This window comes from Helianthus annuus, chromosome 6 (genome assembly GCF_002127325.2).
Source record: "Helianthus annuus cultivar XRQ/B chromosome 6, HanXRQr2.0-SUNRISE, whole genome shotgun sequence".
Taxonomy (NCBI): Eukaryota; Viridiplantae; Streptophyta; class Magnoliopsida; order Asterales; family Asteraceae; genus Helianthus; species Helianthus annuus.
The window spans coordinates 11,359,645-11,376,400 of NC_035438.2; the positions used below are offsets into that span (position 1 = coordinate 11,359,645).

Consider the following 16,756-nt stretch of genomic DNA (forward strand, 5'->3'; position numbering starts at 1 on the left):
TACTTCTTCATTATAAATAACTAAGATATGTAACGTGGGGCTCTTGTAACATATTTGTTAATTTATCTTTTTGATTGTTACTGTATAATTTAGTAAGAACTAAATTTCACTCATTAGTTTTACGTAAACAAATATTATATAAGTTGTGTGTACTTGAACAAAGGTAAAAAGTACAACACTTTTTAATCTAAAAAGTCAACCTACCTATAGAGCTAAAAAGTAAAAACATGCACCTCACTTGGAAACATGTGACCTGCAAAAATCAATCAAATCCATTCTCTTTCTTCATTTTCTCTCTCATCTTTCATCATTTTTTATATTAAAAATAATTTTATTTGGTCGTGTAAGATTAACTGTATGTTACATCTTTTTAGGTATTAAAAAAATGTAACAGTCTCTTTCTTGCAACTCCATAAAAAACGTAAACATAAAAACATGTAAATGTTACATAAACATGAAAATGTAACATAGAAATGTTATACACAAAAATGTAACATGTATACGTTACATAAATATGAAAATATATCATGTGTAACAATAACAAAAACCACTTTATGTAACACATTGTTTCTGTAAACATTTGTAACAAAATAACACTTTGTTTCTGTAACATGATAGGTAGATGTGTAACAACAAAACCACTTTTTACATGATCAAAAAATGTAATATGCACCTTCACCACCATCTCCAACCACCTACAAAAACCCTTTTCTACTTCACTATGGCGGCGACGGTTCTGTCAAGAAAAAAACATCAAATAATAACAATAAAATATAACAATAAAAAAAGTATAAAACATTCATGGATCTAAACCTAGCAAACACGAACCATCAACATGGATGTTACACAAAAATTGTAACACAACCATGACCAATTTACTTTCTGTTACATAAAAATATTATATTGTTAAGACCCAGTTGTTACACTCATATGAATCCCCCTGACTTTTGTAAACTAGCATATTTGTTTCTAGTAACAAAATTCACTTTATTTTTATTATACAAAACCCACCTTTTTTTCTTGATTATATCAAGAAAAAACTACAAATAATAACATTAAACAAGAAAAAAAGTAACTTCGATTTTAATCCAATAAACAAAAACTTAAAACCAATTGTTTTGTAAAAGGTCTTACATACGTCAAGTGAAAAAAATGTTACATGAGACAATTGTTACATCAAAACATTGATATGATTTTGTACAAACTATTTCTATAAAATAGATGCGAATATTACAAATAGTATTTAACAATGGTTCATTACCAAAAGATTAAGCAAAAAAAGGTACATACTTTGAAGTGATATAAAATCAAATTATACTATGGGAAAAAAGAAGTCTGACAAAGTGTGAATTTACTTTTCAATGTGTCATCATGACAAGCCTCTCCCCTTACCCCTATATTTTGTCTTTTTGGATGTTGTATATAGCCTCAATTTCCTAGCTATGATATGTAATATTATTTAAAAAATAATATTTAATTTTTGGATTAAAATAAGACAGTTGTTCAAAAAGGATGTGAAACTACTATGTATTTTTCCCTCACTAAAAACACTAAACATGTATGTATATACACTAAGGTCTATGCAATAATTTTGATTTTTTTATTTCATCTATTAATGAAAAAATATATATATAACATAAATTTAATACCCATAGAGGAACTCTGTCAACTTAATATATAACGTCTTACCTATTTTTTTTTGTAACTTTTCAAAATTGTAATAAACAAGAAACATGATATAATGATATAATGTAACACTTCTACTTAAGTGACGTGATATAGAATTCTTAAGTATTTCTTTTTCAGAAGCCAATGTGTGTTATACGTGATATAGAATTCTTAAGTATTTCTTTTTTAGAAGCCAATGTGTGTTATTAACTTGACTTGGGCACCATTGTCTTTTTTATTAATATGTTAAATGTAAAAAAGAATGCAACGTACCTATAGGGGCTGGTCTCTAATAAAAAGTTCTAGGTTTTTAATAAAAAAAAGTAACATTACAAAAAAAAGCCGGGTGAGGATTTGTACAAATGTGTGTAGATGATGTATCTTAGATAAGTACAAAAGCATTACATCAAAAAACTAAGGTTACCTCAGTAGGTACCTTAATAGGGACATATGTATTAGTGTAATGAAACTAGTATAACATGTGGGTTTTGTATTATGTACTCATGTTAAACGTTTTGTTTTTTGTTACCTTAATGAACATGTATCATACTATAAAATTATTATAACGTTATTAAGAAGTCCTAGTAAGTAAAAAAAAGTAGCTTGTTAAAATCGTACAAAAAATACCTTGACATTGCATAGTTATATAATGTATCACTTCTATGTAAGTGGTGTGAGGATTTTGTATAATATGAGAAAAGATATACTTTTGTATGATGTAACCACATTTCCTAAATAAAAAGTGACTACATGATTATATCCAATATTTTTTTAATTGCAAAACTATTAAATGTAAGTCTCTTGAATAAAACAAGAAAAAAAAAACAAACTAGCCAGTAAAAAGAAAAAACTACGTACAAGCATGAGGGATTGTATGCATTTAACTATAGGATGATTTTAACTAAGGTTGATATAGGACAAATGTTGTCAGCAAAGAAATATTAAATAAGAAAGTAGACATCTAAAAGTGTGTAGTAAAGATATGTGAGAGAGGTGAGAGAACAAGTACAAATGTAATAAATGACACAGATGAAGGAAGAAGAAAAGTCTGCGTGCAGACTTACACATTCATTCACTCAAAAATGGTAAAAGAAAATGACGAAAATGCCCTTGTCTACTCTCAAACTAACATGTAACGTGGATCAATCCTATCCACATGTAAGAGTTTCCTGGGTTTTCTTAACTGGAATGGGTTTTCTCATTATAATTAGCCTATATATACACACACACATATATATATACTAGTATTAAGCCCCCGCGTTGCAGCGTTTGTCGTAAAACTGTGTCAAATGGTACTAATTCTATACCACTATCAGCGATCACCAACATCGGACAAGCTCGGAAAAAACAAAATAAATAAAAACGGAAAAAAATAAAGCCGAGCGAAAAGCAGATGTAAAATCTCCGAATCAAGCACGCTCGTTGCAGAGAAGTTAAACCGAAACGTAAAACATAGAAAAAATAACTAAGTCAATCCAGGACCCGCGCATTGCGACGAACTTGTCAAATGGAGAAATATTGATGTGTTGCGACGGGCCAAACGGGAAAAAAGACATGAAATAGTGTTGAACCCTACACGTACGTTGCGGTGTGTTAACTCACAAAATTTAGAACGAAACGAAAACTTGGGAATGGTAATTAGATTTAGATATTTATAATATTATTAATTGTTAATTGAATTACGTAGATATTCACAAACTAAACACACTCGATTTGATTTGATTTGTAACGAAAGGATGTGAGGATTTAGAGAATTGAAGAACTACCGAATATGAATAGAATAGAAAGATATAAGTGAACTGAAATTAAAATACGATATAATTAAGGAAGTCAAGATCATAATTATCTCAATTTTGAACCGGGAATTTGAATTTTATTTTATAAGTTTTTTATCCATGACATCAACAAATATTCAAATTTGATTTTCTTTTCTTCAATTTCAATTGAAAACTAATTTATTAATATTAAAATAAATATAAGGATAAAGATAAAGATAAGTGATATTATATTTTGGTTATTAATATTAAAGAAATATATTAAACAAATATAAATAAAATTTATGAGGTTGAATGAGAGAATGCCATGTGTGGCATTATTTGTAGTCTTTTATTAATATTATTCCATATATAACTTTGCAAGTTTTTTGTGCATCATAAGTTGTACAATGAGCTTTGGGAGTTTTTCCAAAAAAAAAACTTGATTTTTTACTTTTAACCTTAACATTTTTACCTTTTTCATTTTTAACCCTACATAATTTGTTTTAAACTTTAACCCAAAACTTTTCATTATTTGCAATTTAACTTCGCAACTTTTATCACCTTATACTTTTCATCTTTCGCAAATTTTCGTTTTACGTATAGTTCTAAATCTTTTCGAGTTAATACGACGCAACGTGCATGTGTGGTTCAACGTTTTTACCTCTATTTTCCCATGTTTGATAGGTTCGTCGCAACACGCATACCCTAGGTCGAGTCAGTGTTGGTAGTCGATGACGTTTGTGTGACATGAGTACTATTTGACATCGTTTTACGCCCCGCCGCAACGCGGGGTGTGCTTTGAGGTTTTTCAAAGAAAAAATAGATACGCATATGGTTGTCGTAACGTTGGCTTTGGGGGTTTTCCAAAAAAAAAATATATTTTTTTACTTTTCACCCAAAAGTATTTCATAAATTACATTTAGCCCAAAGCTATTTGTTTTATTACTTCTAACCCAAATTTTTTTAACTTTTGCATTCTATCCTCATAACTTTTTTTACTTTTAACTTAGTCCTTTATAGTTTTATTTTTCTGCAAATTTTTCGCTTTATGCTTGGTTCTAAATTTTGTGGCATAACACATCGCAATGTGCGTCTTTGGTTTGACGTTTTTACGTTTCGTTCTAATTTTGCGAGTTAACACGACGCAACGTGCGTGTGTGGGTGAACGTTTTTACATCGTCTATTTTTTCCTGTTTGACAAGTTTAACATAACATACGGGTCCTAAATTGACTTAGTTATAACTAAAGATTCCCCGCCGCATTGCGGCGGGTCACAATCCTAGTTTAGATTAGATTAGATTTAGATTAGATATTAACATCTGTGTGGACAAAAATGGTTCACGAACCAAAACTGATTTGTAACCTAGAACTTAAACCGGTTTTGCAAGAACGACTTAGGTACCAAACCTAATTGAACCATTAGTTTGTAACAAGGTTAGGAACCCCTCCATTGAAACCGGTTAAAATCGAACCGATCCGCTCAAAAACTTAAAAAAAATCCAGAATACGTTTTGACCCGGAACCGGATTTCGTACTCAAAATGGGCTTGTAGTGAACACGTTTGAGAAATCCAGGCCCAAGAAAAAGCCCAAATCTATAATGAACCCATGAGATGAAAACAAGAGCCCAAACAATCAACACACACAAAGCCCAAACACTCATCCAAGATTCCCCCTTTCTTCTTCTTCTTCTTCACTTGCCGCTGCAAACCATTCACAGAAACCCTGTAAACAACAACAATGGATTAGCAACACAAAACAATACATGGATGATGAAACGATCAACACTCATCCTCAAACAATCCCCACATCATTTCATCATCAACTTCAAATCTTTAACATCACTTCTCCACCATTCATCCCTTTCCCCATCACCCATTGAAGAACAACAATACGACGTCGCATCTCACCTACTCACCATTCTCTCTTCACCCAATTGGCAGAAAAACCCACATCTCAAATCTTTGATTACAACTATATCCCCATCACATTTGACCACCCTTCTCAACAAGAACCCTAATTTGAACCCGCAAAAAGCTCTCCCCTTTTTCAATCTTTTGTCACAAAGATCCGGTTTTAGACCCGGTGTTGAGTCTTTTGCTTCGTTGGTCACAATCTTGGTTAAAAATCGGTTCTTGAATGCAGCTGAAAAGATCCGGATTGAGATGGTGAAGGCTTGTGAGACTGAAACAGATGTAAGGTTTGTTTTAGGGTTTTTGAGAAAGATGAATCTTGATTGTTGTGAAGAATTTAGGTTTAAGATTAGTGTTAGGTGTTATAATACATTGTTGATGTGTTTGTCAAGGTTTTTGATGGTTGATGATATGAAATGTGTGTTTCTAGAGATGTTGGATGATGAGATTGTGCCGAATATATATACGTATAATTCGATGGTTAACGGGTATTGTAAAGTGGGTAAAGTTGATGTGGGTTGGTTGTATGTGAGTAAGATTGTTGAAGCTGGGCTTAGTCCGGATACGCATACGTATACGTCGTTGATTTTAGGGTATTGTAGGAATAAAGATGTTGATAGCGCGTATAAGGTGTTTGATGTAATGCCTAAGAAAGGGTGTCAACGCAATGAGGTTTCATATACGAATTTAATACATGGGTTTTGTGAGGAAACGCGAATCGATGAAGCTTTACGGTTGTTTCATCAGATGGGTGATGATAATTGCGTTCCGACCGTTCGTACGTTTACTGTTTTGATATCTGCGTTAAGTAGGTTAGGTAGATCGGTAGAAGCGTGGGAAATGTTTAAAGAGATGAACGTAAGAGGTTGTCGACCGAATGCTCACACGTACACGGTTCTTATCGATGGGTTGTGTAAAGAACGAAAGGTGGATGAAGCGAGAAAGTTATTAGACATGATGGAAGAGAAACGAGTTGTTGCGACCGTTGTGACGTACAATGCTTTGATCGATGGATATTGTAGGGATGGAAAAGTCGAAGAAGCAATCAAGATGTTTGAAATTATGGAAAAGAAAGAAATAAAGCCAAACGCTCGTACTTACAACGAGTTGATCGGTGGATATTGTAAAGTCAATAACGTTCACAAGGCTATGGCGTTACTCGATGAGATGATGAAGATGAAAGTATCACCTACCGTTGTGACTTACAATTTGCTAATACATGGATATTGTAAGCACAATGATGTCGATAATGCTTATAGGTTGATCGGTTTAATGAAAGAGAACGGTGTTGTTCCCGATAAGTGGACCTACAGTGCTGTTATACAAGCTTTATGTAGTCGAGGGAGTGTAGAAGAAGCTCATGAATTGGTAAATTCGCTTAAAGTAAACGGGTTAAAAGAAAATGTAGTTCTCTACACAACTCTTATAGATGGATATTTTAAAATCGGGAAAGTCGACAATGGGTTGATGTTATTTAACAAGATGCTTATTAGCGATTTCTTACCGAATTCTTGGACTTACAATGTGCTGATCCACGGCTTGTGTAAAGAAGATAAGATTCAAGAAGCATCGGTTTATATAGGAAAGTTGATAAAAGTAGGTTTCAAACCGGATATTACTACGTTTACAATTTTGATTGAAGGGTTGTTAAAAAGATACGATTTTGGCTATGCACGTAAGCTTTTTGTCGAAATCGTTTCTTCTGGACTGAAACCCGATGTTTGTACATACACTTCATTTATTCTTGCGTATTGCAGTCAAGGGATGATCAAAGAAGCAGAAGATATGATGAATGACATGACGGTAGAAGGCGTAGAACCGGATACAGCAACATATACGGTTTTCATCGATACGTATTTTCGTGCAGGAAAGATAGATTCTGCTTTCGATGTTTTAAAACGTATGATGGATGCTAAATGCGAACCGTCACACCATACGTATGCTACAATAGTGAAGCACCTTTTAGTCTTACAACAAAGGGAAAACGTAAAGTTTCAAAATTTCGATCTCAATATCGGTAACGTGTGGAAGTTAATGGATTTAGAGACCGCTATGGACTTATTTTCGAAAATGAATAAAAGGGGTTGCGAACCAAATGTCAAAACTTATGAGGCGTTAACCGTTGGGCTATGTAGAGAAAGTCGACTTGAAGAAGCGTGTAGATTGGTTAGTCATATGTTAACTAACGGGCTTGTTCCAAACGAGCATATATACACGTCTTTAGTAAACTGTTCGTGTTACTTGCGAATGTTTGACCAAGCATTGACCTTACTAAATAACATGGTTGAAAATAGGATTTTGCCCCATCTAGAATCATATAAGTTGCTGATATGCGGATTATACGACGACGGAAAACATGAAAAGGGTAAAGAAGTTTTCTGTAGTTTGCTTGACGGGTACAAATACAATGCAGATGAAGTTGCTTGGAAGATTTTTCTCGATGGGTTGTTAAAACGAGGGTTGGTTAACGAATGCTCCGAACTTGCTGATGTTATGGAGGAGAAGGGGTACCGTTTTAATCCCCGCACATCTGTAACATTGGTTGAAAACATGGGTGTTTAAATACGTTTGAAACAAGAAATTTTGGATTTTGATATATACACTTCCAATAAGATTGTTTGGCGATATTCGGGAGAGAGGTGGTTCGATGAGAAATGAAGATGTGGTGGGTCCCGTTTGACAAGAAGAAAACAATAAATGTGGGGCCAGTTGACCAAAGGTCGTTGAAAGCACTTAATCTATCCTGGAGGCTGGAGCGGATGTCGTATTCAGGTAACTTTTTTTTCAAATTTTGTATAAAATTGTAGAAAAAGATTTTAGAGTAAAATGCACAGATAGTCCCTGTGGTTTGGTGAAATTTCACCTTTAGTCCCCAACTTTTCAAAATTACACTCTTAGTCCTTGTGGTTTGACAAGTTGTTACTCGGATAGTCCCCAAAGCGGATGGAGGTTAGTTTTTCTGGTTAAGTGGGTGTGAAATGACAAGGACTATCCGAGTAACAACTTGTCAAACCACAGGGACTATCCGAGTAACAACTTGTCAAACCACAGGGACTATCCGTGTAACCTTCATCCGCTTTAGGGACTATCCGAGTAACAACTTGTCAAACCACAGGGACTAAGAGTGTAATTCTGAAAAGTTGGGGACTAAAGGTGAACTTTCACCAAACCACAGGGACTATCCGTGCATTTTACTCAAGATTTTATAACTATTGCATTTGCTTGTAAATTTGGTTCTTATAAAGGTGTATGAATTTAAAAGAGTAAAGTACACGGATGGCTTGTGTGGTTTACCAAAATTTTGGATTTGGTCCCTAGCTTTCTAAATGTACACAGATGGTCCCTGTGGTTTGCACTTTGTAACCCATTTAGTACATGGATGGTCCTTGTGGTTTGAACTTTGTGACGCATTTAGTTCCTAACTTGGATATGCTATTTGTTGGTTGGGGACTAAATGTGTTACAAAGTACAAACCACAGGGACCATCCGTGTACTTTTGGGAAGCTAGGGACCAAATCCAAAATTTGGGTAAATCACAGGGACCATCCGTGTACTTTACTCAATTTAAAAAAAAGGAGTTGAACTAGAATGGGTTGATCGAACAGAAAGTGTACTCATAATCTATCTAATAATTTTGCAGCTCTGCAGTCCATTTATTCAAAAAGTTATGTCATTATTGAAACGATGATAGTTTTCTAATCATACATGATAGACTAATGTTTTACGAATATTTGAAGTTATGGACAAATTCATTTCGGGTCAACCTGTACTAAAACATGCCCATTTTGACCCGTATGTTGGTACTTGGATTGTTTTCATGTCATTAAGCTCATTTTGTGGGTCCCATCGCTATACATCCTCACATTGCCGTTATATTTATATTCGCATCGTAAATAACTTGTTAATTCTATTGCAGATGAATGATGATGATGATGGTGAAAATCTTCCAACTTCGACAAGATCTTTTAGGGTTTAGAGTTTAGACACACCTGTTAACTCTGTAAGTATCATTTTTGCGAGAATCGCTGATACGAATCAGTTGTTCATTTTGTTTTCAGAACAATGTAAAAATTTGTGAGAATAAATCACAACTAAAGATACCATACTTAGTTTTTCTTCAAATTGTGTTACTCGAATTTGGAAAAAAAATGTACGGCACATGAAAATCCTGTTACACGGACCCCACCAGTACCCTGCTAACCAGTAACACAAAAGCGCACACATGTTAAGGTTTGCTTTTATTTATAGGTGATTCTGATCATTTATTTATATCAAATTGACAACTAAGATAATAAATGCCAAAATAACAATAAATTGCATGAGTTGATGAATTTAATTGTTAGATGTTATATCTATAAGTCTATAACTAATATCTTTTTCTTCATAAATTAATCCTTTGACTTGATGACTTTCAACCATGTTAACATCATCTATCACCTGCACAGGTATGGTTGTGGTTTTCTTTATTTTGTTATTAACCTCTATTCGATTGTTTCGGTCTTGGGTTATTTACAACGTCGATAGCTATGACTAGTGCATATGAAATCAGAACTTACAACTGAACTTAAATCAAATCCGCTTTTAAAAAGGTGAATTAATATGCCGAATTTTGCAAAATTAAAATTGACATAGCATAATAAAAATCAAACATCTAATTAACGCGGGGATTAATGGAATCCACAATTCAAACGCGTCTACAAGTTAAACCAAGTCAAATCACGTAACTCAAGGAAATTTTTCGAAAGTAGGAATTTTGATACGAGAGTCGAATAACAACTCGTTGATACATTTTCTTCCATTTCTTATCGCCTCATCATATCTCCGACTATAGTCAAAGTTATGCCCGTTTTAAGTTCAATATTTTTCGCCTTTTTGTCTTTATCTAGTTAATCTAAATATTTGTTCATCCATGAATCATTAAAGTTAAAACAATGAATTAATTTACTAATACTAAAACAATAATTTAAGTAATAAAAATATGCAATACAACATAACCCTTGTTGAATGTTAAGAACTGTGATTCAAGAACTCTGATCTTTACAAAAATCAAGAAACCATTTTTATCAAATAGTCAAATTCTCTTGAATTCCAAGAAACGACCCGATGATTTGACCTCCTACATCCAGGAAGTTTTCAAATCCAGCGAGAGATTTTACTTTACCGCATCTAACAACTTCAACAGGATATTTCATCAGATGACCTGTCATTTCAGTTATTTCTTCAGCTGCAAACTGGTTCCAATTCGCTTCACTCATGAATCTAACCTGTCTCACGCATTCTATCGATTCCGGCTTTAAAAAGCACTCGTGAACCGTGCCAAGATGCTCGGCCCAAAGCGACATTCTATATCCATGTATCTTAGAAAAACCATCATAACATTTTTATGTCATTTTACATGTGCACATAATAAAACTTATCAAGAATGTGTGAAAGAGTAAAATGCCATTTCCGTCCCTGAGGGTTGGCCAGCTTTGCGATTTTTGTTCAAATGTTTGTTTTTCCGCATCTGGATCCAAAAGGTTTGAAATCTTGCCATCTTCATCGGGCTCGTTAACTCCATCCATATTTCTTCGTTAAGTCAGGGGTATTTTCGTCTTTTTTCTCTGTTAATGGTGTTTTGAATACTTGTACATATGCTAATTGCTTGTTCATATAGTGAAAAGCACCGAATTGCCTTTTAAGTTAACAAAAAAGACAAAAATACCCCTGACTTAACGGAGAAAAATGGATGGAGTCAATGACCCAGATGAAACCTTTTGGATCCAAATGCGTTAAAACAAACCTTTGGACGAAAGTCGCAAAACTAGCCAAACCTCAGGGACGGAAAGTCGAAAATGGCATTTTACTCATGTGTGAAATTTTAATAACAATTACCTGTCCTCGTGGATCGGTGAGATTTTTCGCCCACGTATGACGAGGTTGGTAGGCCCCCATTGCAATTTCTGTGTCACGAGTTCCCTCCATAGACCGCTGATTTATGTTTGCAGAGCCGATAAGTACAAACTCATCATCCACTATCATTCCTTTCGAATGAACATAGATCATGAATCGCCTGTACTTACGCGCTAGTCCCTAAAAATAATCAAAATCAACAATTCGTTCACAACGTTAAAACTAATATTTCTTTAAGCAGATAAAGCGTATACAAGGCTAACCTGAGGAGTACCATCGGGACTATAGTTAGGTGAAGCACCAGCCACGTCGATGGCCTCACGGTTCCCCAAACAAAAGAAATTTAAATAATCTTGCGGTGAAAATGCTTCCTCAAGACCAACCTCCACCAAAGCCTTGTAGATAGTTTGATACATCATTTGCATCGTTTTGTTCTGCAAAGATAAAACAATCGACGAAACTTGATTTGGACTCGTAAGTCGTAAATTATAAGTCACAGAAATGTAAGAATATGTATATATACCTGCCAAAATAAAATCCTTTGAGTTGCAGAACCGGTGGGGACACCCTCTGGCCACATCGGTATGACAATATATACCGCAAATCTTTCGTGGGCCCTAATTTTACTAGCAACCTTAAGTGCAATCTCCATTGGAATCAAATTGTTGGCACCTAATGACCGAATCAAATATTAACCGAACAGGTAACATAACATAACATAACATGACATGACATGAAACGAAATGTTGCTTACCCAAGTCTTTGTAAGATTTCCAATTGTACGACGACCCGATAAAGTATTGATTTTCAATATAGATGAAATGTTGTGCAGAACGGATAGCTTTTACGTATGCAGAATGTATGCTCATATCGATTAGCACGTTCTTCCCACAAACCAAATTCTGTTCCAACAAGTTTATTAATCACGTATTCACACGTATCTTTTGCACTAACTTTAAAAACAATTAGTTCAAATCTTGCATTCAACGGTTCTAGCGGCATAAAAATGTGCTTTACGACATACACGTTGGATGTTTATTCTAGCGATTTTTATTTAGATAAAACAAAATGATTTATCTCATCACCTTGGCTGTAGCTTCATGAGGGTCCTTTGGAAATCCTTTTACGGAGTTCGAATCAATCGAACGGAATATCTGCATTACACAAAACAGAACTCTATCACATAAAGTTTTAGAATATATAGTTGACTTTTTGAACGAACCGTTCAAAAGTAAATGGGTCGTAATTACCACCTCTGATTTTTATTCATCTTATTTACCTGTACATGCCATTCCTCAGGGTCGTCGTCAAGAAGGCACGGTATATCATTTTGACCCAGAATTTCCGGAAACGTTTCTAGTTTTAGCAAAGCATCGGTTGTAGTCTTTAGTTTTTTAATTCCCCGCGGCTTTGAAGCCTTTACCCACCGTTCCTCAAAGTTGGTCATAATATCATACGCTGCAGGCCCGTCGATTTTGCTATGCAAATCATGCCATGGTTCTCTTGGACAACCCGAAACACTCCCCTATTACAAAAAAAAAAAAAAAAAAAAAAAAAAAAAAAAAAAAAAAAACCTTAAATAATTTCCAAACTTATTTATGTAAGTTGTAAATGTTTTATAATTACCGTGAAGGTCGGATTATGATAATCCTGTGCATGTAGGGTATCTAAAGTACTAAAAATCGGATGTTGTGGATTATCGTATCGCCCATTGCAAAGGTCAAGTCCCCCTATGAAAGATATAATCTTTCTTTTACCATTTCCAGCATCAGCATCGACAATCACGGTTTTCTGGTGGTGCGTATAGATCGTTCCAACTTCCTACGTAACAAAAGAGATATACACCGTTATAAAAGAGAAGAAAATGAAACTATACTATACCAAGTTAAAAAAAATCCTTCTATTTGTTGATCTTAAGGTACCTTTTTCTTGACCCAACTATGTTTTTTTCCAGCCATACGAGGGCAAAGTAGTACTTGCACAGGCGAGTGTTTAAAGAAACGTCGAGTTTCTTCATCATGGGTAGCCATTAGTCCATCCTGAAGATTTGCACTCATTAACATTAACATTAACAATATTATTTTTATATATGTCCGTGTCGGAATAAATTTAAGTTGGTTTACGTTTTGACGTAAATTGTTTGAGTCAGGTCAAATATAATACGTTTTCGTTCTTACTTTTATGTACGTTTTTAGTTGGTTTATGTTTGACGTAAATTTTGATATCGTTTTGGTTGTACTACCACTTTATATTTTTGGTTTTCTCTTTCGGTTGCTAACGGTACCATATTTAGGTATCCTCGTCCGGTTCGAGTTTCGGTACCGTACAAACCAAATGATAACGAATGTATTCCCCTGCCCCCCCCCCCCCCCCCAATGAAGCGCGTGCATCAACCCCTAGTTTATACGAATTAACAATATTATCAGTTTTGTAGTATCATCAAGCCTAAAATAACATAACTGGTTATCAACGGTTTCAAGAAACAAAGAAACTTACAGTTTTGTACCCCATTATGTTTCTTGAAGTAGGATCATCCCAAACAAGAAGCAAAACCCGAACACCTTCTTGCGCTTTGCTTTTCAAAAGATCTCCCAATGCACACATTGGTGAATCCGGCTCGTCCCGAACCAGTTGCACTTTATGCCATACAGACCATCCGGTAATATAAACAAGACGTTTCGCATCAGTAATCGCGTTAAATATATCAATCCAACATGTCCCATTAACATAATGCATATTGTCACTTAGCTCAAACTCCGGGAGGCTTTTATGCGGCACGTGTGCATCTTGATATAACGTAACTCTCCCGCCTTGTCTTAACGGAAAGTAAGTTCCCGGAACACCGCCGTATTGTGGGCCCGCCCCGATTCCGTTCTTGTATAAACTCAATCTTGCCATTGGTATGTATTGCATTGTGAGTGCTAAACTGGCTCCGTTTTTACACGGTCTTCCACTTGCGTTTATTAACGGAAAAAGACCTTCGATTTTGGAACCCGTGTATATATGTTCAACTGGGATTGCAACGGCTCCGATAAGTTGTGATCCCACAACATCACTATCTTTAACAAGAAAATGAATTTCGGCAGTATGATGTGCGACAGGTACGCTAAAATGTTGATTCCAAGTGGGATTTTCACTGTTGGTAAGCACGTAAGTTCTTCCAATCACCGCGCTTGTAATAGCAACGGCAACATACGGGTCACTAGTTTGTTTTCCAGAAAACTTGTTCAAAACATCCCCCACTGTCTTATGGAAAACATCCATGTTTGGAAGGTTCTTCGCCTCATGAACCCAAATGTCGAGATTCCCATGCAAGAGAAGAACTTTCAACGCCTTTTTGGGTGCCCCGAAGGGCACGATCTGGTAATTTTGATGATTCGCTAAATCTAGAGACGCGTGATGTTGTATAGCAAGAAGTTGAGTTGAATCAAGTGATCCCATATGAGAAGTCAATCCTGTTACAGCACTTGGATAAGAAGCACTATGATGATGCCCTAAATAAGGAGTATGAGACACTTTTTGATCTACAAAATGACCCGACGTATCATCGTCTTTACAAGGGGGGTCAGTGGCGTCAGAAGGGCGGTTAGTGGTCACACTACGGACACTTTCATCGCTATCATAAATAACATTCGGTTGAGAAGGATAGGGATATAGGTATCCGGGATACTGATAGAAAAACGGTTGAGGAGCGTATTGTTGCGGTCCGCCCCCCGAAGGTTGTTGTGGTTGGTATGGATATGGATACGGATACGGATACGGGTAAGGGTATGGTGGATATGGAGCTGAATTGTGAGGCGGGTACGGTTGAGGATTCGAAGTGGTGGCTTCAAAAGGGGCAGAATTCGGGTTATATGAAGATGACTGATTGTTATTGTTAGCCATTCATACATACATACACACATATATACATTCATCAATAGATCAGAAGCATAACATACATGCCCAAATACCCAAATGTTCAAAAAATGAAGAAAACATAGGGTTTCAGAATTGGGATTTCTACATTTGATATAATAAAAACCTAAACTAAATAATAAATAATAATAATAATGATGATGATAAGACTGATCAATGTAAGAAGCAGAAAAGAAGAATAAAAGAAAAGATGTATGTACCTTTGATTTTGGAAGATGTTGAAGGGGATGATTACAGATTGAAAGAACATGGGTCAACGAAAATGGAGGAAAAGGAGAATGATTCAGGTAAAAATAGTTGCGATTATAACGCAAAATCTTCACCATTTTTGAAAAAGTTTTGATTTTTATTTAATGGGTATACGTGGAAACAACGGTATATCAAGCAAATGGTTTCCAAAGATATGAAATTTTGAGGGAAGATCATACTTGGAACCAACCACCAACGGTATATCAACCAAGCCACTTTATTTTTTTTATGGGTAATTACTAATATTATTTTTTGTTTTTGGAGTTAAATGTCATTTTAGTTCCTGTGCTTTAGGTTATATTTCAGTTTAGTCCAAATGTTTCATTTTCCGTCCATGGGTCTAAAAAGGTTTCACCGTTGTCATTCTAGTCCACTGGGTTACCTTTATCCATTGTTTCTCTTAACGAGAAGGGCAATTCAGTCATTTTATATGTAATTCTGTTAACTAGGAGGGCAATTCAGCCATATAAAATGACCGAATTGCCTTTCTCGTTAACAGAAAAAATGGATAAAGTTAACCCAGTGGATTAAAATGGCAATGGTGAAACCTTTTTGGATCCACAGGTGAAAAATAAAATCTTTGGACTAAACAGGCAAAATGGCCTAAACCACAGGGACTAAAATGGCATTTAACTCTTGTTTTTGTGTCTTAATAGTTATTGTTTAAAAATAAGTTATGACCTATGATGTTGTTATGTGTTAAAATTAAGGATGATATGGTTGCATGGTGATGGGCATTGAATCGGTAGTCGGTATGGAAGGAAAGGTGATCATCGTTTCAGAATAATCATATTAAGGTAATGCGTTATACTATTAACTCTTCTATGATCCTTGATGACCATCTTAGCGCCACATCAGTGTCTCTTCTCGTCTCTCACCTCTACTGCTTTATATATGTAATATTCATCTCTCATCTCTTTTTCTAATTTTTTAAAATTAATAAAGTAGGAAAGAGAGGTGAGGGAAAGAAATAAGAGAGATAGAGAGGAAGAAGGGATAAGGAGCTTAGGGGCGTGAGCATTGTCCATGGTCATCCTGGCGTGGTGTTCCTCGTTCCCCCAACCATCCACACAGCTTTTCCGATGGCCTTACGAGACCATAACACCCAGCCTAAATGAGTAAGTCATCTTTTTAAATGACCGGTGTGTTCTAACAAACTAGGGACCATAAGTAACAAGCTAGTAATTATGAACAACTAGATGACGATATTATGTTTGGACCGAGGGCCACATGCGATGTCACCTGAATTGTGTAACTCACATGAAAGATATGCATATTTGGTATATTACTTTTGCAACTCTTGAAAAATACTTACTCTCACGTCGGATTTTGGTCGCAGAAAGACCTCTTTGTGACGAAA

At 35.2% G+C, this 16,756-nt stretch overlaps 2 protein-coding genes across 4 annotated transcripts; one reads left to right on the forward strand and one right to left on the reverse strand.

Moving 5' to 3' along the window:
• The first annotated feature begins 5,077 nt into the window (after positions 1-5,077).
• Positions 5,078-9,459, forward strand: LOC110864728 (pentatricopeptide repeat-containing protein At5g65560). The gene is made up of 2 exons (XM_022113850.1): positions 5,078-8,109; positions 9,254-9,459. The coding sequence occupies exon 1, from the start codon at positions 5,194-5,196 to the stop codon at positions 7,897-7,899; it is 2,706 nt and encodes a 901-aa protein (XP_021969542.1). The 5' UTR covers positions 5,078-5,193; the 3' UTR covers positions 7,900-8,109; positions 9,254-9,459.
• Positions 9,460-10,296: 837 nt separating this feature from the next.
• Positions 10,297-15,485, reverse strand: LOC110864727 (phospholipase D beta 1). 3 transcript variants are annotated; one of them, XM_022113848.2, is made up of 11 exons: positions 15,348-15,485; positions 13,726-14,684; positions 13,152-13,268; positions 12,856-13,050; positions 12,509-12,754; positions 12,315-12,383; positions 11,984-12,131; positions 11,753-11,901; positions 11,493-11,663; positions 11,212-11,409; positions 10,401-10,694 (listed from the first exon to the last, which is right to left on the reverse strand). In XM_022113848.2, the coding sequence occupies exons 2-11, from the start codon at positions 14,668-14,670 to the stop codon at positions 10,401-10,403; spliced, it is 2,532 nt and encodes an 843-aa protein (XP_021969540.1). In that variant the 5' UTR covers positions 14,671-14,684; positions 15,348-15,485. The 3 variants fall into 3 exon arrangements, with proteins under 3 accessions (XP_021969539.1, XP_021969540.1, XP_021969541.1); XM_022113847.2 differs by lacking the exon at positions 15,348-15,485 and having other exon boundaries at positions 10,297-10,694; positions 13,726-15,246; XM_022113849.2 differs by lacking the exons at positions 10,401-10,694; positions 11,212-11,409; positions 15,348-15,485 and having other exon boundaries at positions 11,602-11,663; positions 11,785-11,901; positions 13,726-15,281.
• Between the last annotated feature and the right edge of the window lie 1,271 nt (positions 15,486-16,756).

What these genes read in the sequence shown, in the direction of transcription:
- LOC110864728 (XM_022113850.1), top strand. Translation starts at nt 5,194, where the DNA reads ATGATGAAACGATCAACACTCATCCTCAAACAATCCCCACATCATTTC.
- LOC110864727 (XM_022113847.2), bottom strand. Translation starts at nt 15,114, where the DNA reads ATGGCTAACAATAACAATCAGTCATCTTCATATAACCCGAATTCTGCC. An exon ending in GAAATCTTACAAAGACTTGG is followed by an intron (nt 11,902 to 11,983) that starts GTAAGCAACATT and finishes TTCGGTCATTAG; the next exon opens with GTGCCAACAATTTGATTCCA. An exon ending in AAAGGATTTTATTTTGGCAG is followed by an intron (nt 11,664 to 11,752) that starts GTATATATACAT and finishes TTATCTTTGCAG; the next exon opens with AACAAAACGATGCAAATGAT.